The 25207-nt window shown below is 37.9% G+C and overlaps 1 protein-coding gene across 1 annotated transcript in view; it reads left to right on the plus strand.

The window, feature by feature from the left end:
- Positions 1-1539: 1539 nt before the first annotated feature.
- The window catches only part of LOC309673780 (formin), a gene marked incomplete at its 5' end in the record, with an annotated part of 142110 nt that continues 118442 nt past the window's right edge, over positions 1540-25207 (plus strand). The window contains 2 exons of the mRNA XM_082485644.1: positions 1540-2931; positions 5006-5123. Coding sequence (XP_082341770.1) covers positions 1540-2931; positions 5006-5123 — 1510 coding nt within the window. The remainder of the gene's footprint in view (positions 2932-5005; positions 5124-25207) is intronic.

Here is a 25207-nt window from a genome sequence, read left to right on the forward strand (position 1 = left end):
TGGCTGACTGTAGAATGACCCTTTAACTTGGGTGCAAAAAAAAGAATGGTATCCTTGGATTGCTAAGGTACCAGTGTGGAAACTTGACTACACAAACTTCTTAAAGGCCAGGGAATAAGAAGAGTATAAATTCCTGCAAATTTGCAGTCTCTGTTGTTCCAAAAATCAGAAAAGGAATAAAAGTGAAGACTTTTGACTGGAACCTAACCTAAATGTTACTGACTTGCTGAATATCACACGTGCCTAAGAGTATTCTGTACCTTCTTACAGGTGTGGTATGAAAAACATACATATTACCCCTGACAGCTTCTGTTAATATTGAGTTATACAGTCTTGAAGATTTCCTTCAAGTGTTTTTGCCGGTGTTAATTAAAACAAATCTCACACATAGAGCATTACGGTGGCAACACGGATAGCTGAAAGTTATCAAAAAATATCTCGGGGGAGATTGGTCTGGTTTGAAATAACGCAAGCGTGGGTGCAGTGCGGCTGGACAGCCAGCCTGATTTGTAGACAGTTAACTTGGTGTTCCTGGGCGCTGGCGGCTTCCCCTGCCCACCCCAGCAGCTCCCAGTCACCGGGTGGGGCGAATGCCTGCGATAAGCACCTGAGTACAGTTCACAGAAATAGCTGTGCAGAGTTAGGACAGCAGTAATATGAAACCAGTCTTGTGGGTTTTTGTTCATGGCCCCGGAGGCTGAAATCTGCATTCCAGATGAAACCTGCAGCAAATCGGAAGAGAGCCTTTTTTTTTTTCTTTCTTTTTTTTTTTCCCTCTCCTGCTTTCTTCGGCTTCAAGGGTGCTCACCCGAGTTTGCTCTGGCCGGCCGGGAACTGGGGACTCTGGGCACTGGCACTGCATGCTTCAGATTCGTTACTTCAGGTTTCCATTTGACGTTTTTCGGTGATCATGGATTTACAAGCAAAGATGTTTATCAAAGCGGAAAGACTATGCAAAAGAATCCGTCCGGAATTTTCTGCTGGAAACCACTCGCAGCTCGCGTACTGGGACAAGGAAGTAGCAAACTCCGAATGCGCCCAGTTGTGCTGGGGAGGCTGGTTTATATAGCTGCTCTGCACTTTTCAGCACGTAGGAAGTCGTGTGCAGCCAGTAGGATTGCAGGAGTCCCAGCAGTAACCATTGGTCGAATTTTCAACCGAGATTAGTGCGCTGGCACATTTGCTGTGACAAAAAGCCCTTTGTGTAAAGGAACAAGTTAGCGACGCTGCTGAGAACTTTTTTTTTTTTTTACGGTGTTTTGGTTTTGGGGTTGTTTTGTTGTTTTGGAGGTTTTTTTTTGCTGCTGCTGAAGTCGAGTTTGGAGACCTGAGGGACGCTGTGGCTGCCGGCCGCAGTGGTGGACCCGGAAGGAGGGCAGGGTGACCTGGGGGAGGCTGGCTGCCCTCGAAGGGCCAGGGACCGCTGCCTGTCACAGTGCCTGGAGTGAGTTCGGTCTGCTGTCTGAATGCATGTGGTAAATATTTCTTTAGCCGTTAGTAACACTGCTAGAAGCAAACCTATTCTGTACTTCACGCAACATGGAAGAAGAAAACGCGGTGCCTGATTGTAGCGAGCTTTCAGACCTGGAGAGTACAGCAGAAAGCGAACCTGATCTCTTCACTACATTTTCTGTGAAAAGACTTTTTGGATTTACAACTAGATTTGAATCTACAGCTTCCAAAGAAGAAGCAGTGCTTAAAGCATTTCAACCTTTGCACACCAATATAAATACTCCCGCGAACACCTGGCATGAGAGGAATGATAATGATTGTAATGACGACTCAGAAAATCAGCATGGCATGAATAGTACCAGTGGCCAAGCTGACCCAATGTCTGGCAGGCAAACCGACCTGGAGCTGGAGTTAGCTGAACAAAATGAATTACTTCTTCACCATTTAAGGATTGTACAGGCTTCTTTGTCTGAATCTGACAATGATGACAAGGATGCTATTCTCGTACAAGGTACTTTGGTTCATACAACAAGTGATACAGAATCGGACACAGACAGTAAGGACCTAGACACCGATGAAGACAATACAAGTGAATTCGGACTAAATAATGCTGCTTTGTCTGCTGAGGCTTTGGATGATAACAATCAAAATAAGGAAGAGTCAGAATCAGAAGGGCACAGCAACAGTGATGACACTGTGGATACAGATGGCGTTGAGTTACACCCACCAATTTCTGAGCAGCTCCCAAAGGAGCTGGATGATATTCTGGAGCATGACTCCAATGGAAAAGACAAAATGTTAATGGATGAGCAGTTCAGTTGCTTGCTTGCTACAGGGGAATGCCCTCAAGAACTTCCAGATGAAGAACAAAGACCTTCAGCTAATAATACATCCCTCCAAAAAGCAGCACCGGCTGAAAAGACTTTCCAGCTGCCAGCTTTCTTTAGTGGACTACGTGTGAGGAAAAAGGGACTAACCACAGAGGATGGGGAAACTGTTACAGAAATTAAACCAAGGGAGAATGATTTAGCTCTGCTTAAATTACGACAGCCTGTTAAGAAATCCAGTATTGCATCAGGTTTGACCACTAAAAAAAAATCAGCTGAACCTAAAGCAAGTCCTACTTTCCTGGAACAACTCTCGCACTTGTTAAACATAGATGTCTCCAAGAATGAAGACAGAACCGAGGACTCTGGTGAAGGATCTGGGGAGACGGAGGACAGCGATGAAGCTCAAGAGAACAAAGCCTCTGGCAAAACAGAACCACGATTTCCCTCTGAGGAAATGAAATCAAGCCCTGCTGAATCTGCACTGGATGTCTTTAAAGCTTTATTCACACGGCCTCCCAAAAAAGAAACAACTGCAGATACTTCAGAGCTCGAAGCCATAAAACGCAAAATGAGAAATGAAAAAGAGTCCTTGAAAGCTGTATTTGAAAGGTCAAAATCAAAACCTGGGGATGGACCATCAGACAAATCTGTAGGTTGAATTACTTTTTCTTCCTAAGATCTGGAAGTAGATGGATAAAAAGTAATTTCTTGTTTAAAAATTATTAGTGGGGAGTTAAGGTCAATATGTCAGAATTCTCCTCTTCTTTTGGCAATCTCAAATTTTGGATTCCCAACTGAAGAAATCTTGGGGCTACTTTGTCAAAATTTTTGATCATCTGCAGTTGTAGCAGAATTCAGTGAGAACTAGCGATAGTCACAGCCTTTCAATTAGAAGTGAGAACTTAAAAATAGGTTTCTGATTTTAAAAGTTCACTACAGAAAAGTTGCATGTATGTTAAGTATGGCTGTGAATCAGTTTTGTTCTGCAAATATTTACTGTAGTATTATTTAACAGTTTCTCAATCTCATTGTTTTCTGTCATTGAGTGTTTTATTTTTAAAAGTAGTATTTCATTCCACCTTTAGGAATAATTCAATTATAAGAGCTGATACAAGATGTTATGGATGATTTTCAACTCAGTTTGTCCAAGACATAGAATTTAAAGTAATTTTTCTTCTTATTTACGTGCATATATCTGGCTTTGCAAATATTGATAACCATTTAACCTTACCCGAGTATAACCTAGTGATTCCAATTAGACGACTCAAGTTATGGATTAATATAAGCATTTGCAAAGTTAATATTTTTAGGCATGTGGAGATTTAGTTAGCATGTTTTTAAGAAATGAAAAAAAACCCTATGCTAAGTTTTCGTAGAACCATAATGATAAATGAATTTGAGTGTGATCTGAACTCTTTAATTAAATGAGTAACCCTTCAGCTTCATCTTTGGCAGATATAATCAGTGCAGAAGATTGTTCTTGTTGGCTAAAGGGGGAATTATCTGAATGGTTAAATTTGCAGGATTGGACCCTAAACTTGAAGCTACTTAAGTTAATTTGCTGTGTTGCTTTTACTCTCCTTCAAATTTTTATTCTTACATGAAATTAAAAACGTTTTAAAAATCTTGACTGACACCTGGGTAGACCGATAATACCAGTTTGTAGTAAATCACCTATGGGGAGGAGAAAAGAGGTACTCGTTGGCCGTGGCATGTACGGCAATTGCAGTCTGTGTGTGCCCTTCCCTTTCCTGGCTTGCTTCTTCCTGCTTACACCATTCCCTGTGCTGTGCTGGCGTAAGCGTTTGTCTGGCTCACAGCAAACCTATTTGGGAAGCTGTCATCACACAGTGAGGGAGGAAGCACAAGAGTCAGCTGGAGTGGCTTTTAGAAATACCTGCTTAACGTCTGGTCTAGTACAAATGAACATTTTCTCAGGGCAAAGCCAGAGAAAAAGGGTCTTGCCTTTCCCGTTCCCTTTCTCATGTGGGTGGGTCATTTATAGGCCACTTTCACATAGGGTTTTGCTGTTGCTGCAGTTGTGTTTATGCAGTTAGTCGTAGTGGCGTGTTGTAAACCAGATTGCAGAAATGTTAGAGATGTAAAAAAAAAAAAACAACCCCAAAATGTAAACCTCTTAAAGAATGCTTGTTTAGTGGTTTATTTTTTTCCCCCATTTAAAGAGTTATTTTAGCATTCCAGTTGATAGTGCAGTCCCATTAACAGCTGCAGCAGTACTTTGATGTGGCAGTATTACATGGTATGTGGACTGAGCAAGCTGCTGGGGGTGGGGCAGGAATTTCATAAACTAGCTCTGCTTCCAGAAAATTATATTGTCAAATGATGTCTTAGGTGAATCCCATTAATGTTTACTTGTAAGAGGAGCACAGACGGGTCTTTTCACTCTGGAAAAAAGATACAGGAAAAAATCCCTAGTGTTCTTGACCACCTCTGGTTCACCAAAGGAGACACAGCTTTCCACGCTGATGTGAACAGTTTCAACAAATCATTGTATGTCACATGCATGATGTTATTTTCCTCCTCAAAATTGTTTTTCTACACTGATTTCTTTGTATCCCTTCCAACCAACTGAGCACTGTTTCAATCCGTAGAATGAGGCAGATAACCATTCTGGAGTACACATGTAGAGCTGAGCATGGCGGCTGCTGTTTGGAATCAATTGATACTGCAGACTTTAATATTTTCTTGTATAATTTTAACAGCCTGACCTGAGTCCCTCGGAGCAAGATGACAAGACTCCAGGGAGACTCCAGACTGTCTGGCCACCACCAAAAGCAAAGCACGAAGAAGTAAAAGTAGGATTAAAGTACACAGAAGCAGGTAAAACAAAGAGGTGAAACATTTGCAGAAATTAGTTTCTGACGTTTTTAATCTTGTTTCATACAAAGATGGTGATAAGTCACAGTATTTTCTTATCTGGAAAAACAGACCTTATGTTTTGGATGTGTTATGTACTGCTACTTGTTAAACATCTGATTTTTAAATGTAAATTACTAAATCTGTGTTGAAATCTAAATGCCTGCCTGTACAAATTCATGAGGAAATAGGTGTGGTTTTTTGATAAATTAGTTTATCCATTTCTAATGTGATTGTGTTCAAATGAGCGACAGAATAGTGAACAAATGGAAACCTGACTGCCTTTTCCATTGCCTTGGAATGTGGCCGGCAGTGACCTGCTGGACTCTAGTCTGGCTGCAGATTTTCTTCAGGTAGTGTCCAGAATAAAAGTAATGAATACCATTATTGCAACTTCTGTATAAACAGAGGAATACTCATATCCACTAAGATCACTTTTATAGCTAGCCATGTATATTGGCTAAATACAAACGTAAGAGAGGGTGCGTCAGAAGGGCAATGCTAACTAGTTCTCAGATAAACTTTCCACAGAAAAATAGTTCTTAATTTTTTTGTTATTTAGATAAATATATACATACATATTTACAAGGGAAAAAGTGATTATTGTAGCCACCACAACTCTGTTTCAAATTTGTATTCTTAATATAAAACAGGAAGTCCTCATTACTCAGAAATTAGTCAAACTGTGGAATTGCCTGAAATATTGAAATGACAGGCAATAGACCATCTGCTCTTCACGTGCCTGGGGATTTTAGAAAATATCACCTAGAAAGGATTAAGTGGAATTAAAAAAACAAGCTTTTATACTACCTTGCTCTGAGAAATTGTTCAGGGTAATGCTGTAAGGTTCTTTCCAATTCCAGTGAATATCCATTTGGCCTTGCATATGAGAAAGAATAAATAGGAGTAGTGGACCTACTGCTTTGTATTATTCAGTGTATTACTTCTTTCTCCCTCTTTCCTCAGTTTTCTCTGCCTTAATCTTCCTTTTTGGTAAAGTGGTCATGGTACTGGAAGCGTAAACATTGTTGGAAGATTCAGAAGGCTTAGTTTTCAGAGGAATAATGTGGTTCTAACACAGACAGAATTGAATTTACAGTGCATCTGATCGGTCTGAGGTGTGGGACTCTTGTCACTAGATGACCAGGACAGGTATTCGGTTGTTGACAAGGAGTGCTACAGGCTCTTTCTGTTACTCTTAGATTCTTATTATAGGCTGTATGCTTGCTGTATTTAATTTTACCCAAATAAATATTTTTTTTTCCTAGTGACTGTAATCATCTGTGGCAAAAACATATGCTGAAATAAAGGAAAGGAAAGGAAACTGAATTAACAAAAGCTTCGGATTCTACTACTTGTAGAGAAATTAGGTCATGTTTTCCTGAAATTTGAATAGGAAGGACAGACTGGCCTAGAGCCCATGTAAATTGTTAGTCTTTTGTTACTGTGATATTTTGGGTGGCAGTGTCATCAACATGCTGATGGTTAGTTTGCTAAGTCAAATTTTTATACAGACCAGATTCTGCAGTTCATTAGTCACTCCAGCGTCTGGCAGAGAGAGGGATTTGAAAGAAAACAAACTGGTGGTGATTCAGCTAGGATGAGACAGAAGCGGTGCTTTTAAAGGAAACAGGGAGAGACTCTATTCACAACGTATGTCGAAAGTGCAGTAGAGTTATCGGTGTACCTCAGTCGTTAGCAGGTTTGTGTTTCTTTCAGCTGTTCGTGGATGCCCAGAAAGCAGTTGCGGCAGCAGGGACACTGCAAGCACTTGTAAGTTACGTATGATGGATGACTTTTCTGAGGACTAGGGTGACTGTTTTAAAGCACTATATGCAGGAATTTATGCAGTCTCCTGCAAGTGAAGGAAGGTACCGTTCATGAGTAGTGCTGATATAATTAAAAAACCATTCTGTGTTCAGTGTTGGCATTATTGCTAGGGGGGTGGGGTTTGTGTTTTTTTAATGAATATGAAAGTGGCAATACAGCATTACTTCTAAACTCAGTATCTTCTCTCTAACAGTGGTTGGTACCTTCGAAGTGCGTGTGTATACTGGCATTTCCCCTTGTGCCCCTTCCCATCCAAAATTCCCTCCCAGCCACCAGTACCTTAGGAACTTCTTGTCCACAAAGTAGGCTTCTTAAAAATATGATATAAAGTAGGTTAATGATCACCTTTAAACTGACTGATCTCAACTAGTCTCAACCTGAAACCCTATTTCTTACCCCGGTGTCTTGTCCTGACAGCTAAGATCAAACGTTCAGAATAGAGTTCAAAGATTGTGTGTGGTAGGGATGTTTGTGATTCCAATCTTCCTCCACTGATGTTCCTGAATAGATGATTATCTGTAACATAAAAAGTGCTGAAGTGACTTGTTCTAACTTTCAGTCGACGATTTATGTTAGTGTTTTAATTTCTGTGATTAAGAACTTCATCTACCAAAACAATAGGAATCTATATACAAACGATAACAACAGGCTGAATTATTAGGTGAGTATTTGTTTAGCACGGTTTTAGTTTAGGTTTAAGCAAACTACATCTGTCACAAGTGTGATCACATCCAAGGATAAATCTGTGGACGTAAGTCTTTGTACTTCTAACAGAGTACAAGAATGTGTACTTATTTTATGAGGTAGCATAGATTTTTTTTTCATTTGTCATGAGAAATTAGTATTTAAAGTAACACAGAAAATTTTAAAGTTGGAGTACTGTAATCTTTCTCACAATTCTGCACTAAGTATTTTATTTTACTTCCTTTGTCACTGTGGGCTACAGCAGCTATGAAAGGAAGGTAAGGATATGGAGGGAGACGATTCCTGGCTTTTTGATCTTTTCTCACCTCCTTGCCACCTTTTTCCTCATTGTTCTTGCTGCCTAGTGGAAGCAAGAAATTCAGGCTTAATTTGGCCTACGCAGCAGACATCACAGTGACTCATAGCAGCTCGGAGGAGCAGCTAACTCCCTCCTGAGGCTCGTAGTCTGGCTTGATGTGTGGGAAACCAACTGAAAAGCAAATGGACATAACAAGGAACACGTGTGTGGGGCGGACTAGGCCTGTCAGGAGTATTAGAAGTGAAAGAAGTTTGTGAACAAATGCAACTCTGCAACAGGTTTTTTTCATGCCTTTGGTAGCATCTTGTGTAGTCATAGTATTGTCACCCCCAACACCTGAGTCTGGAGTTGTAAATTTTGAATCAAAGGGATGATATTACAATATCTTGGTATATCTTATGTTTTCTTAATCCTTTAATTCCTCTGTTTCCATAGAGCAAGTCACTGCGTTGTCAACTGGCTCTCTGTAATTAGCACAAGCTGCTTACATGGTTCTCTAGAGAAACTGGAACTTCTTTGAAGTGTGTCAGTTTAAAATAGTTGAAGTTCAGAAAGTCTGTAGTACATTATACCATTTATATCCTGGAAGACTAGAAAAAGGGTATTTTAATTTATAGTTACAGGCTTATTCCATGGAAATCTTTCCCGTGAAATGAAAGACACTTCTGTGCGTATTTCTCTGGTCCTAAAGTTCTGTTGTTCTGTTTTCATTAAAAGTTTCTTTTTCATCGATAACTCTTGAAGAGATTTCTCCCATAATTTAAGCATTACAACTGATAGAAGGGTAGATGTGTCAGCTATCATGTATGGTGAAAATATCTAGCCAGGTAGAGGGGAGGAATTCATGTCTCTACCGAGCAAACTCATCTGTGATACTAGTTCACATAGAATCCGCATATAATGAATGTCTCAGCTGCTGCGTATGACTAGATCACTCACATCCAAGAAGAGGAGTTTAGACAAAAGTTCTGCTACTCGTAAAACTACTTATGTTTGAAGAACAGTCTCCACATTGAGATAGTATAGATACACAGATCCTGTGATTCCTATTAAAAATGCATTTCTAGCTGTTGGGATCAAAATAGTTCTCATATAAAACAGAGAGAGTTTAGTCCTTTGCTTAAGCAAAACAGAAATTTAAAAAGTGGTAAGAGAGAGGTATTTGACATTCCTGCTGGAGAAAATGTTGAAAAAAAAATGAAGTTGAAACATTAATCCATTTAGTGCTTTTTTTCATTAAATATTTTCTTGTTAATTCAAATGTCTGTATTTAACATTAAAAAACCTTCTGTCTCACAGTCTGCCTATTCATCATCTTTAAATCTGCAGTGAGGTAATGCTGTCTCTATGGTGCCACAATTTCTATAACAGTCTGTGATGCTCCAAGCACAATTTTCAGAGTAAATAGGAAAATCAAGAGGTGACGGAGAAAGCTCTTATTGAGCAAAAAGCGTCTAAGTAGATGGTGAATGAAATACAAAATAATGGCAGAGGTTTATTTGCCAAGTCTCAAATATATTAAAACCTATGCTTTGGGTTCCCAGCAAGAAAATCACTTTATGGTCATGATGTAAGTGCAGAGAGTAACCAGTTTATGTGACAGAAAGAGCGACATAATGGTCTGAATGAAGAGATGAGACATAAGAACATGATTTCTTATCTTTCTTTAACATAAATTTCCTTTGTGGCCTTGAACAATTTGTGTTTGTCTCTAAAAAAGACATAATGCTTAATGATGTCAGTGCCCTGAAGGAAGCTGTTTTAACAGTGGCTGCTAATAGTTGGTTTCATCTTAAAATAAAAAAAGAAGACATTTTTTATAGTAATTTCAGTTTATTTGATTTCAGTGTGGTATTTGGGCTTTAGTTCTGGAATTCTATTATAAATTTTATTGAAATGAATTAGATAAAGCAGGGCTACAGCAAGTAGGATACTATGCACTGGTCAAAGATAGTGTGTTTGTGATTTAGTGGTCACTGTCCAATTTGATGTGACCTTAGAGTGCAGGTAGGCTGCATAACAGTTTTGTAAAGTATTTTGCTATATTCTGTTGCATTTATTGTGCAGCATGACAGGCGTATTTGGCTACGTTTATGTCAGTGTTTCATATTCTGACATACACTAGCTTGGTATTGAGAAGCTGATTTTTTTATTACAAGCCAGATTTTTGTGGCCATTTTATATTCCTCTGGAGTAACAATGACATTTTCTCCCCATACTTATGGCAACGAAAGCTGTAATTTTATGGATTTGGAAGGTACTTGGCAAAGTGCTGCTTGGAAATCTCCACTGTCTCGGACAAATGGGTTGTGCATGTGCTGATCAATACAGCAGGCACTTTTCCAGATATCTTGCAGCCCTGTCTGCTAAGATTTACTTTGAAAATATTAAAAAATAACCTCAAAAACAAGCAAGCAGCAGAAACTTGCTTTGCTTTTCTCTTGCCTTCTCAGCTGATACTATTTTTCATACTGTGCCTCTTCAGATAGGAACAAAAAGATAGGCACCTGTTAATGCTGAAGATTTCTTGTCAAGATGCTTGTGTTTGTTTCCAGTCCTTTTGTTACTTTCTGGAGTGACTTTGGGGAAGTTGTAAGACCTTTCCAAGCTTCAGTTTACTCATCCATAAAAGTGGGATAAGAGTCCTGACCTATTTTTCAAGGCAAATTCAATTCTTTTTCTGTTTATAGGCTATTAGCTTTATATAGAGATGCAGAATGGAAAAGAATACTGACCTCCTAAAATTAAATTTGCAAAAAAATAATACAGTATGGTAACTGTCCCTAAGGCCATGTGATAAAATGTTCATGCATTCCTGTAAACTGAGCATTATATTATTACGAGGTGAGGTGGAAGAAGAGTTATGCTCCACTTTATCAATAAAAATCCCTGCTTGATTTTCATTATGCATACTGTCTATAGAAATGTAGTAATTTTAGGACACCTATTGTTTTTGAGTCTGGATGCATTTATTGCAGCAGGTGCCTGACAAGGATGTGTTTTACAGTCTACAAAGCCATATCTGGATGCATACATCGGTGTAGCCGTAGATACCAGCATGCTCAAAGCAGTATTTTAGTCCGCTCCAAGCAGAATCCTGATTTTTAAACTATGTTTTTCCTAGTGAGAAGATTAATCTATTACCCGAATATAATGAAGGCAAGTTCTGTGAATTATTTCTTTTACTGTAATTTTTATTTTGAAGTGTTGGCACCACTATGGGTCCTACCGATGTGACATTGCAGAGGCCCAAAATAGTCACAGGGTTTTATGAGATGTTTCCTGTTATATAACTGAAACACAGTGAAAGAGCAATTGTGTACAGCACAAGAAGAATGACTCTGTATTTTATTTTCATGGTTCTATTTCAAAATATATGAGGCTCTTTGTACAACAGAAATGCCTCTGAGTTTTATTGAATTCCCTTTCCTGTTCTCCAGTCTCACTGTTCGCGTGATCTGAAGTTCTGTTTGGGCCAGCATTTAAACATGAGAGATTTAGATACTAGTCTAAAGGCAACCCTGAGTCTGAACACCATGATGGTTTCTGAAAATTTGCGCCTGGATGTAGAACTTCTTTGCAGTTAAATTCAGTATCATCCCTGCCAAGTTTGCCCCCTCTTCTATGACACAGACAAGTACTCTTATCTGTAAAAAACCCAAATCTATTTCCTGTACATATCTTAGTTTTGTATCTATCCATGTTTTAAGTTTGTCAATGGTTCTAAACTTGAGAATTGCTGAGAATATATTTGGGAAGCGGTGTGCCTATGTGTGTGGATACGTCGTGTGCCTACACTCACCCACACGTGAATAAATACACATTTATACTGCATGTATAGTATGCATGCATTCTCAACGTATGCTTCCTGTAGATAGTATTCAGTGATTGCAAAGGTGTTATAAATCTAGAATAAGTGCTTTGTATTTTAAATTTGTGCTAGATGAAGTAGATAGAGCCTGCAACTCATCGAAGAAATCCTGCAATAAATTTGTTCCTCGTGTTTGCTGATAAGGTGCTATTTGTTTACCATGTTGCATTGGTGAATGTGATCCCGTAATAGATTGATCTTGTAAATACGAAGCAGGACACTTATTGAGAAAGAAATCATGTTGAATGTCCCCAGCAGCAGTACCTCTAACATTGCCTTCCTGGGAGGGTGAAAATGACAAGCGAAACTATTCATTTCTGCTATCGGGTAAATGAACTGTAGGTGTAACCTTACCTGTGACCAGAGAGGAACGATCAAGTAGATAAGTCACTCAAGTGACTCTTTCTGAATAGTGCTTTATACTGCCTGGCAGTCAGAAAGAGTAAGAACCATTTTCTTCATTTCCATAAGAGAGAATCAAGGGGTTTCCCTTCAGGAGGCTGCTTTTCTGAAGTTAGTTCACTCTTAAATTAACTCTTAAATCTTCTGTATTATCTCAATATCCAGACAGTATTTAGATACTGTACTGTTGACTTGTTTAGCACCGTTTATTCTCTGCACATCCCTCTCCATCTGTCTCCCGTCCTCCCATCTTCCATGTTTTCACTGTACCAGAACCTCTAAGGTGTTGAAAATCATTGAAATTTTAGGCTTGAAGGTTCTTCCTTCCCTTAAAAGTCTGAAAATAAAATAAAAAAAAAAGTTGAAGTGAAGAAGAGAAGGATGTCTGCTCATTTCCCAGTCTGGGGAATGGACATCCTTATATGTATTGAATGATGGGACTGTAAAGAGTTCGGGTTCAATGGGAAATAAAGGAGAACAGATTGGAGTCGATGGAATGGGGCGAGGGAAGAAGGATTAGAATAATGCGTCAAAACTACATTCAGTATTGTTTTAGCCAATCCCCTACCCATAGGGGATTTATCCATAAATAGGTGATTCCAAGAATGTCTTTAAGCACAGACAAATTTTTATTTCCTAGTTCTAAAAGGATGCTTAAATGCAAAACTTGTTCAAAATGGAGTTCAGAAAGTCTAAGGAAGTTTGTCAGCTTTTTATAAACCTAAGCTTTGAGCTTTCGCTGACCAAGCACCTTGTAAAAAATGTGTAAGTGACAATTTCTCTATTTAAAATGTTGCATTCATGTAGCGTTTCAAATAAATGTCTGTATTTCTCCCAGTGTTACTTCCGTGTGAAAATGATGCTTTATAAACACCATTCCAAGACTGAACACATTACGTGTTTTGCATGTCGCTCATGACTATGTTTCTTGGAAGAAAGCCTGAACATTTACTGCTTTTTAGGAATGTAGCCTGAAAAAGCCTGGAAGGTCCCATCAATGTGGCTGTAAAAATAAATATATTAATAATAAAAAAGGTGTAGCTGTGGTGAGTCGATTCCCTTCTGACACCTGGTGGATAAAGGGGAAAACTACATGGGGAAACAATGGAGGAGGAAACAAAGCCTATAGTAAAAGGGAGTACTGAAAATGATGGGACCAAGGGTTGCCAAGGAGGGAGAAAAGATTAAGAAACCCTCACTATTCTGAAATTTAATGAATCATCTCAATTAAAAGTTAATGATTTCCTTTATGCTACAGGGTGTGGTACATCTCAAGAGAGGTAGATTGCACTCAAGTATTCCAGCTTTTGTTCTCTAATTACTTTTAATTTGTGTTAACATTATTTTGCATGTTTCCACATACTGCATTTAATACGTAAGATTTTTTACAGAAGGGAATGTTCTGACCAGAAGGTCATTGACCTTCAAAGAAGGTAATTTATTTTCAAAGCTTCTACTTTCAACTTAAAGTTTTGAGATCATGGCAGAGAAGGTTCCTAAATTGCTTATGTAAAGTTTGAGGAGCAACTCATCTATTTGAAATGAGAGTTATGGAGATTTCTGTGCGAAAGGTTTTCATATAAGATTTTATTTAAATTTTTTCAAGTAGGTAAGCTTTATTATTAAAGAAGAAAAGATAATTTTTGCACAGCATAGTTTCGAACACATATGGAATAATATTTGAGTGTGTATACTTGCTTTTTCAACAGTTTCAGAGAATGAAAATTGCCCTTTGAAACACTGTGACCCCCTGTATCCAGTATTCCCAAAGTCGTAGGCTAAATGTTCAGGCCACCAGATTTGCCAGTGAATGCTTGCACCTTTTCTTTTAGAAATGGTGATGAACAGTGCAGCTTGCTCAATATCATGACAAAGATTTACATGAGCATGTATTGTGTATATTTGTGAATGTTATTGCTGCTATGAGTTCAGATAGTTTCTCTGGATTATACAACTGTACATACATTAAGCATTTGCGTAAATTGCATAGGTTGTCCAAAGCATCCAGATTTTATTTCATGTTTGGTTTTCTATGCATTAAGGAAAAACATGCATTCTATAGTGTGTATTTTCTTTGTAAAACAGTGAAGCGTGCCTCATACTTTACTAATCATTAGTAATATGCTTGATTTCTACCACCTGATGGCATAGGTCATACATCGCCCACTGTTATTGCAGAATCGATAATTTTTTTAAAAAAGTGCATGTTTTAGAAACAACTTAAAAAGCAAACCTAGGAATTCTTGAAAGCGTTCCCACCCCATACAGATCGTATGGAATGAATCTGTCAGAAGAGGCTAAGCTTTCTCATCTGCATTGCTCTCCTTGCTTTACCAAGCAACATGAAAAGAGAATAATGAGTGAGCACCATTATTATTTCTAGTTGAAGATGTTGAGGAATTAATAGAATAAATTAATCGTTTTACAGTGTGTGATGTGCAATCCTGTGTATATATTGAGCTGAGAACTTTATAGAGATATTTTCAAGTTTGTTTTCATAGTAAGTGTTACTACATGTGGCCTATGGTTAACTAAGGAATGTCCATGGGATTTTTTACACGGTAGAAACTTATTTAAATACTCGCTATTTCCTTTTGGTTTGATTTGATGGACAGTTCTAATATCTAGGAACCCTAAAGAAATCAAGCAATTGATAGATAGTTGATAATTTTTTTCAAGACAAAATGATACAAATGAGAGCTGAAAAGACTGACTGAGGTATATGTTTGTAGTAATGAATGGAAAGCAGGGAGTCTGCTAGACTCCATGTTAAGATACGTATTTAATGACTGTAAAAATATTAATTCCCTGTGTGAAGCTTAAATACCATCTTACTTATGCTTTTGTCTCTAGCTCACCTAAAGCTTTACAAGGAGGGACCACCAGGTGGGTGGAACAGTGTCATGTTGTCCGTCTCTGTCTAGTCTTTGGTCGCTTTTGTTACTGTAAAGGCAGTATTTACCTTGCCTTGATGGAATAAAAATTGTAAAAGCAGAGTCTGCAGTGCCTACCACTGTTTAGAAATAAAAATTCAATAAAGACTACGGAAGTTCTGTAACGTAGATGAGGAACCTTTCTCAGAATTCTAGCTTACATCAGTTTCAGTGGCTGCCATCCCACTAAAGTGCGTGGATCTTAAGTTGATTTATTTGACTTTCAGATCCACCTCACAATGCTGAATGTGAAATTTTGCGAAGTTAAGATTTGAAGTCTGATTGGAAGGACTTCACGATTGAGAACTGATGTATTACTTTCTCCTCTTCTTTTCATTTTTTCCTTCTTTCTCTTGTCTGTGTGCAAACTCTAGGTAAAGGTAACCCAATTTACAGATAATCTAATATGCCTAATAATTGGGCTACTTATCATCTGGCAGTGCTCATTCTAAAAATCTTTGAATGCAAGGACTGTAGGTGTAGTGAAATTGAGCTGGAAAAGTTCTTTCCGAGTTGGTGGGCTGTGGTCCTCCATTGTGAGGTGTGTCTTATATAAAACTGAGGTAACAGCTGAATTTCAGAAAAAGACAAGGTGAAGTGAATTAATAAATGATAAGAAATATTGTAGCAGCATACTTTTACTGATTTGACTAAATATTGCATATCAAAAATGGGAACTGAAGCTTTTTGTACAAGTACGAAATTTGCCGTGTTTACTTGTTTAGTACTAGTCAGTTTGGAAGGATTAAAGGGATGATCGCTTTTTACTTTTCCATAACCTTGTTGTATTTGAACATACACTGGTCCTTATTCAAAACAAGAGCACATTTAACACTGCCAAAGAAATACAAGAAAATCCCATCAAAAACTGTGTGAGGGCTGATTAGATACTGACGGGTAACGGCATTAGCAATGAATCAGTAGGGATATCTTCTGAAGGAAAAGGAGATTTAATTGTGCTTTAAGAAAGGGAATGAACAACACTAACCTCATCTATGGAAGTTTATTTCAGATATAGCCCATGCTGTGTCTTTCTTGCTCAGTTTTGTGTCCCACCAAGAGTAGGACACACAAAGCCATTGCCGGACTTCAAATGAAGCTTAAGGAACTTATTTTGTGCAAACTCTGTTGACTTGGAAACTCTTTTTAAGCAGCTCCTTTGAATTACTGAATTATTATTGAATGTGGGATGACTGACTGAAGCTGAGTTGGAACTCAGTTTATCTTAAAAAAGGGTTTTCTGACAGTATTCCTCTCTTTTTCTACAATGACTTGTCACTTCTGCAATTGCTGAAGTAACTGACGTAACTGAATAAGGCACGTTTCAAAGCATTTATATGTTTCTGTGTATGTGGAAAAGAGAGAAAGCGACATCTTCCGGAGGGTCTTTCAATGACAGCCGAGATAGGGAGTTTTTGTGGTGTTTTAGGTGAAGACTGACTAGTTTAATTCTGTTGTCATGAGAGTGGTGAACCTGTCTGCTTTTTATAAATGTGCTGCTTTTTTGATACTGACTTTATGTAACCTGTAACGCACATAAAGTACTCTGAAATGTCAGTCTGCCTTTTTTGCTAAAATAAATATTTGAATAAAAGCTTCCTAAAGACATTCTCAAATGATAAAATACCAACTCCCAAGTAATTAAAAAAACCTTTCTGAAGAACAAGAAATTCTTTCCTGTCCTCCTTTTAGTGTAATGTATTGTCTCAGTATCTGTAGCCTGTCGTCTTTGTTTCTGTAAGTTAAGGAACTGTCATTATACTGTTTGTGCATGATCATTATTTCTGTATTCATTAAGCAGTTTCCTGTTCTCATGCTTTTCAAATAATTACAGTGTAGCACTCTGCTGAGTTAAAACTTTCCAAGGATTAAGATCTGTTTCCTTTTTTTTTTTTGATCCTTTTTTGTAGTTGAGTTAAGAATACTAGGTGGTGTCGGTGAATATTCAATGTGATTATTTTACAAGACTTATAAACAAAACTTATGACCAGGATAAACTCTTGATGCATTGTATCACTGAATAACAAGTTAGTCCTTAATGCTACCATGAAACACCACTTAGATGATGATGCAAGTGGACATCATATTAGAAGAAATAAATCCAAAGGACTTTGAAGCCCTGTCCTATTCCCTTTGAAGTTTCATAATGAGAGTCCACTTATGTTTGTTACGTCTGCATGAATACTTCTTAGGAAATAAGACAGTGTTCAGACATTTTTGCATTAATTAAAGCAACTTACATTGGATTTGTTAGAATTTCCCTGTGCATACCATCAATGATCTTAGGGTAGGAAAGTTACGTTGTCTATATAAACTGTCATTAAGTGGACTTCTGAAGAGTCTAGTCTGACAAACTCATCTCTCCCTACCAATTCAATTGCTAGCATTTCCCGTTTCCCTCACTCGAAGAAGGCCCTATCTTACAGGGCTCTGGTGGTGATGTGGAGGTCCTAGAAACACTTAGGTATTCAGAGTTACAGGCCACTCGTGATTTACTGCCTGCTTGGAGACTGGACAAATGAGCAAGCTATTACGTTTGTCCATCCCATAAAAATCTTACATTTTTTCCCTCCTTTCCAGTGTAAACAACATCTTAGAGTTGTTTATGGAACAGAAAAAGAAAATCCCACCCCTCATCTCTATCCTAAAAATCTGGGGTTCTGAGGTAAGGGAATTCTACACAACTTCTTGAACATGGCAAGCAATATTTACTGATCGTACAGATACATGGTTCAGATTTTGAAGGTCTTCTGAATTTGTAGCAAAAAGGATTAGAGGTGTAATTATTTGGGAATTCTGTGTGTCTTAAAGAAGCCAGCTCAAACTAAACCCTCCATTCAATATCCTTAACACCTCGATATCCTAGCTCAACTTTCTCTGTAGAAACCACAGAAACAAAGAGGGCCACGGAAGTTACGGGTGTATTGCCTAGGGACCAGTTTATCCTAGAAGGTCAGGGTAGATACTAAAGCTGAACATTTAGGGCAGTAAATACTCATGGACTCATTCATATTCAGATATCAAGGGCCTAATAATACTAGAATATGCTGCTTTTTTTGATAATTGGGTTTTATGATTATTAAGGGTAGATTTGAGCAGTCCTGTGTTACACGTTTTATTTGCAAGATTGGCTTTGAGGGCAAAAATTTTAGAAGACATGGTGCTGTAAAAATTAGTCCAATATATTGAACACCTCTTCCTTTGTTTCAGATTATTCTGTGTTAAAGTTTAAAACTCATAGTTATGAAATACGATAACTATTTAAAAGTATGTCCTTTTTGTGTAATTTACATCAGAATAAGCAACCTATCTCAATTGCCTTATCTTTTTCTCCATATGTAAGTTTTGGTATCTGTCAACTTTTGGGGTTCTAGGTACTTTTGTTTCTAAATTGCTATTCAAAAGAATGTGAATAAAACCTTCTGCTGTTGTACCTGTACACCTCTAATGTTCTTTAGTGTAGGAATTTGTACACTGTTTCACAATACATGATACTCTGTTGTTTTCACACAGTTGATGGCTATGATTCTACAACGAATTCCATTTTGGCCTTCTTAGAGCATTTTAAACCCTTTGTTCACCTCTTGTCCATCTTTAATTATTCACCTATTTTTAAGTGTTTTGTTTTGCTTCTTCAGCTTTTCCATTGTGCTTCCACCATAATTCTCTTATCTCTTTACATACTATGTTTGATGCAATTACAGGACAGAGAGTTGCTTCCTCCTTGCAGTGGGTATTTAGTTAAAACACAATCTCATTTCCTTCTTCCAATTCATTACTTTGTTGTAGATGTTAATTCCATGCTTTACTGGAGCATTTCAAATGTTGTAGTACCTTATGATAAAGAAAATATTATTAAAAAATCCTTGCTTTTAGATCCAAATTTCTTTTCCTGATATACTGATATCTTTTTAGTCAATGCTGTATTTCTATGATCCATACTGCCAGCATACTTTAAAATCATGAAGCAGACTGATACCAAATCTGGAAGTTAGCTAAGGAAGAATGTTACCAGATCTGCACTGGTTCTGTCTTTGCAATATTTGTTTAAAATCAGATAAAATACTAATTATAATTAACTTCAGTGCAGTTGTGTGTAGGCAGAACAAAATATAGTATGACTGGAAGTAAAGTTATGATACTTTCTAATATTGACTATGTGTGGCAGAACAGGATCGTGACATTAGTATAGTTGATCACCCAGAAATCGTGGGTTTTTTTTCCCTAAGCACTTTCTAAAAACATACAGTTGAACAAGGAAATTTCAAAAGTGTATGTTACTATCAAATAAAATCCAACAAGCTAATCATTAGGAAAAAGATAAGACAAAAAGTGTATTAAAATAAAAATCTAGATGAAAAACTAATGGGATAACAAGTTCACATCCAGAATAAAAGAACAGTATATCTATATCCATAAATTGGTGAATTATAGTTTGACTTCGGGGGGGCGGGGGGAAAGAAAAAGGTTATTAATGGAGTACAAAACTGCCACCCAGTGGAAGTGGCTAATTTTACATTTCCTCCATCTCCTTCGGATTTTCAAGAAAACAGAGATCTATTTTCTTGTCTCTGGAATGTATAATATATTTACTCATTATGAAAATTATTCCCAATTTTCTTATTTTAATCATAATTATATTTAGCTGTAGTAGAGAATAATTTTTCAAACAAATAATACAAAAAAGGTCTATTATGATTTTAAAAGAGATAACATTTAATGTACAGTGAATATTGGAATGCGTATATCGAGCTAGATTTAAAAACCCTCTGTATCTCTCCTGTACTGGGGAGCCCAGAACTGGACACAGCACTCCAGGTGTGGCCTCGATAGTGCTGAGTAGAGGGGAAGGATCATGTCCCTCGACCTGCTGGCAAGACTCCTCCTAACACAGCCCAGGATACTGTTAGCCTTTTTGCTGCAAGTGCACGTCTCGTGTTCCACTTGGTGTCCCACAGGTCCTTTTCTGCAAAGCTGCTTTCCAGCCGGTTGGCCCCCAGCATGTACTGGTGCCTGGGGTTGTTCCTACCCAGGTGCAAGACGTTGCACTTCCCCTTGTTGAACTTCATGAGGTTGCTGTCACACCGTTTCTCCAGCCCGTCCAGGTCCCTCTGAATGGCAGCAAGACCCTCCATCTTATGAACTCCTCCCAGTTTTGTATCGTCAGCAAACATGCAACTCTACACTCTGCGAATATTCATAAATGAACTGGAAAAGTGAGACTTGAGAAGGGGAAACTTGCAGCTGATAGGAAGTTAGTAAGAGTAGTGAAGATAAGACCTGAATGCAAATTTGGCATTCTCTCATCAGAATGCAAATTTTTTTTGTGAGAATTAAAAAAAAAAAAAAAGTGGGGGTTGGGTGGTAAAAAAAAAAAATAAAAATATATAAGATTGAGGGACTATACAATAAAATGACAAAGGAAATCCAAAATATAGAGCTATTAAGATGTGCACTTGAGGAAGAAAAATCCCAAATACATATAGAATAATGAACTCTGGTCAGGGAAGAAAAGCAACTTTGATCAACAATATGGAACGTGTTCTTTGTGAGGAAAGCCTATGTAGACTAATATTCTTTCAACGGGAGAAGAATCAGTCAAGGGGGCATATGATGGAGATCTCTAAAATCATAAGAAACAGCAAATGGGTAGATGGTGAAGAGCTGTTCACTGTTTCTGCCAGCACAAGAATTGGAGGCATCAAATGAACCTGACTGGTGCAGAAGCACAATAAACAAAAGGCTCTTTACCTAATGTGCAATTAATTCTTTGCTGCGGGACGTTGTCTGCTTGCAGGAGTTTTAAGATCAGCAATGCACATTCATAGAAGAGGAATCCACTTGCAAACTATTAAATATGCAAACAAATTCTCTGGTTTAGAAAGTTCCTGAATTGCAAATCAGGTTGCTGGAAAAGTGTACTGGAAAAGCACTAGTACCTTTTTACCAGTTTTTAGATTTTTATACATCACCTGCTTTTTGGCTACTGAGACAAGATAATAGGCAAAATAGGCTTTTGGCTTGTCTCAATAGACATATAATTTTGTTCTCTATGAAACGGAATGATTTCTATTTCACAGTGGCGCAGCTCTGCACTGCGGTAGTTCTCAGTTTACCTCTTCAGGGGCCTGCAGAAATAGGAACAAAAATAGACTTTGCATTGTGTCCCCAAACCTCTGTAAATTAGGAATATGTGACATGGGTAACCCCAAAGTAAGATGTTTTTGCGTAATTCACTGCACTTTGGAGTGTCTTCTGTAAACTGAATCAGTTTCTGGTAAGAACTTCAGCTCCTTTTTCCAGCATCCTGCTGCTTTAATGGTCTACAATGAGCTTATCTTCCCAAACTAGGTATTTTCTTTTACTTATGTAGCTATTTTTTCCCTTATTATAACTTAGTGCAGCTTTTCTGTAAATTCTGATTGACTGGATAATCCCCAGGTACCTTCATTGGCTAATAGCTATTCCCCTGAAAACGATCTGGATAGAACTCAGAACTTGGAAAAGTGATTTGATCTACACCACAGGCATCTCTCTGTCCTAATTCTATGTGAAGAGAGGATCTTCGTGGTTTAACATTGGTGTAAGTTAGCATTGGATGCAAACTATGTATGGCAAATCCTAGAGGCAGAAAGTATGAACGTAAAGGATGAAAGTGCAGAAAAGTGGTAGCAGTGGTGTCATTTTTTCATCATTATCGTTATGATAATGAGGTCCAAATCCATATGATTAGCAAGACTGCGTTAGATACCTGCCTTCTTTACTGACTACAGCAAAACATGGGAATAAATGGAAGTTTCACAGTAAGGAGATTTTTTTTTTCTTAGAATGACTAACTGATTTATTTTTCCAACAACAACATAGAAAAGGGAAACCTCTCACTGTCATATCGTTGCATATCTTTAGTTTTCATGGACGCCAGCTTCCTGTGTGCTTGGCCAACTTACATAAAACTTTAAAAAAAAATATTTTAGTGGAATGTTTTTCACAAATCTGGTGTTTTAAAAGACATTACTACCTACCAGCAGATGTAACAATTATTTGTATTTATTTAAGACTTTATAATGTATATCTGCTTTATTTCATTATCTTAGAAAAAAAAGTCCAGTTTTATGAAAGTTTGCTTTAGCTGAGATGGGTTATAGTTATTGACTGTAGGAAGCATCAAGTTGCATAAGTAAAGAGTACGCCCGAATGGGCAACAAATTCCATCATTTATTTCTTTTCTTGGGATAGAGCCCTCTCAAAACAAAGGAAAAAGTGGTAAATTAGAAGTAGTAAATGAAAATTAAAAGTTAGAGCTGGTTGGAGCTGAATCTATGCAGTGAGATTGTTTACTTGTTTGCCTTACGTAAGCGACTAACATTTTTAATTGTTTTCTCAGTAATGAAATCCTAATTTGCTTGCGGTCATTTTTCAGGATAGGAGCACTTGCCATCTGATTTGTATCTGATTTGTTTGTTTCAAAAGCCCTTCAGAGTAATATCTGCATTAGGGATAGCTAACTAACTTACGCCCCATAGCCCCTGTCTTCCCTGCAGGCTGTTTGGAGACCAGGCAAGTACAACAGGGTGTTTGGACAATCAGCCTTCTGTTACCCAGCATAACAAAAGACTTTAGAACCTCAAAAAATACACCCCCCCTGACATTACACAAACTGGGCGTGTGCTGGCATGGAATACAGTAAAGAGTCACCTTGTGACACAGATCAGCCTGGATCTATAAAGTAGGGTGTAAAGAAGAGGGCGCCAGGCTCTTTTCAGTGGTGCCCAGTGGAAGGACCAGTGTGAGCCCGCACTGAAGCACAGAAGGGTCCATCTAAACATCGGGAAACACTTTCTCACTGTGAGGGTGACTGAGAACTGGCAGAGGTTGCCCAGAGAGGATGAGGAGGATGGAGGTTTGTGGAAGCACTCAAAAGCTGTCTGGACATGGTCCTGTGCAACCAGCTCTAGGGTAGTGAGGGTGAGGTTGGACCAGATGACCTCCAGAGGTCCCTTCCAACCTCAGCCGCTCTGTGGTCCTGTGATTAGAAGCTTTATTTCCACGGTGGTCTTGAAGGTCCTTAAGGTATTGCAGCACCAGTAAGTGGGAGGTCGTACAGTTCAGTTGCAACCTTGTATCTCAGCTGGCTCTGAGAACTATCCACCTATGTTCATGTGTCTTAACTAATAAGGCTGGATGAGTTACAGTGATTACGCGAGAATCAGGCTGGGTACGCTCAGAGCCCTATTAAATTTCTTAAACTCTCTCATTGTTAATTTGTAACCTAGACAAATCACTCGGTAATTTAGATTTTACAGTATCTCTGGCTTGTTTCTGTAATCTAGATGAATCTGTTTTGTAAGCTAAGTGGAATTTAAGAACTCAGTACTTTATAAAGCCTGACCTATATTTCGTTTGCAGTACAGTTCCTTCCATTACCATGTCATTATTGTTTACTTTGCTGTTGTGATTTTACCATTCTAAGCAGCATCCCAACACCATTGGATAATTAAACTCTATTAGTCTGTTGCCAGTATTTTGGGAAAATTATGTTTGAAATTATATGGATGTGATTATTCTTTCTAGTCAAATTCTTCAGTGTTTTAATGATTCAGATTGCCATCTCTGTGTGCAGGATATTTTCTTGGAATGTTAACTATCCATGTAGAATTATACCAAATTAAGGTGACTTCACAAAAAAAATATGAAAGGAATGGGCATGCATTACTTGTGTAATACGCAAAACTATAATTGTGTTGTGATTTCTTTTTCATTATAATATCTTACACGCAAAAACAAATGTTTGCTTGAGAAGAATTAAAAAGGTACTTTGCTGGGTATCAGCTTCTATCCAATAGATAGTTTCTTCTAGTTGGAAAAGAAATATAATCGTAGAAGGAAACAAAAGAAGCTCATGTTGTAGAATGTCTGTTTATTGCATAGTAGACAATCTATTAAATATGTTACAGTGTATCAATTTATGATACACTTTCTTTTATGTAGTAGCAGTATTTTAGGTAATGAATTAGGTTTATTAATTCTTATAATCTAGTACTTTTTAAGCATACTTCTAAGGAATGAGTAAACCATAAAAGAATTGCTAATCTTTATCTTACCTCTGCTTCAGAAGAAAGATTAAACAAAGCAATCCCTAGAACTTATTTTGGAGCTTTCAGCTAGGAGAAGTAATGAAAAAAACATGCCAGCTTAAAATGATGGTATCTTGCAAAATGTCTGTCACAAAAATGACATATGCTTAATTTTTTTAAAATTCTTTAACTTCTTATGCTGTGTTAGGTTTCATCCATGGAAGTTCTTCCATCATTCTCTGACTGCGCAAACACTTGTGCCAAGATAAGAAAATAAGCAACAGAGGGTTGGGAATGGGTAGACATGGTGAAAAATCTGCTTCTGCTGCCAGTGCAGGTCTATGTCAGCATATGTGAACTATGACTCTCTTACACAGATTCCAAAGAATGTTAAGCATTGGGCAATCCCACATAGAAAGAAGATCTTTTGCTAAGATAGATCTGTAGATCTGTATCCTTCTGTTAGCCAAACTAAGAAGTGATTGTTAGCAGCGTTTTTAAAGCCTGTTTGCTTCAGTTATCATGTGACCTTAAAGAGCTAAACTTCAAGTCAGGATGTTCATAAGGTTCATGACCTGCAAACTGAGTGAGTGCTTAACCAGCTGAGGTGCCAGAAGGGTCACAACTTTTCCTGAGGATCTGAGGCAACTGTTTGGTTAAGTCCTATTTAGGTGAAAGGATAAACGGAGCTTGAGTCCAGAGGGAATATCAACCAATCAAAGAAATTAACAACAGAAAATCTAAAAGTCCATAAAGTTAACCGGTTGTGATTCCAGCAGACCAGTCAGACAGTTTTCCCATGCTGGAAAGCTCTAAGTAGACGTCCGATAGAGAGGAAGGAGTAATTTCGATAGATACTATTACTGGTTGGAATCACCCAAGTTTTTTATTTTGTGTCTTGAAAAATATCAATCCTTTTTCCTTTGGATTTTGTA

The sequence above is a fragment of the Vanellus vanellus genome (assembly GCF_965231255.1).
Source record: "Vanellus vanellus genome assembly, chromosome: 6".
Classification (NCBI taxonomy): Eukaryota; Metazoa; Chordata; class Aves; order Charadriiformes; family Charadriidae; genus Vanellus; species Vanellus vanellus.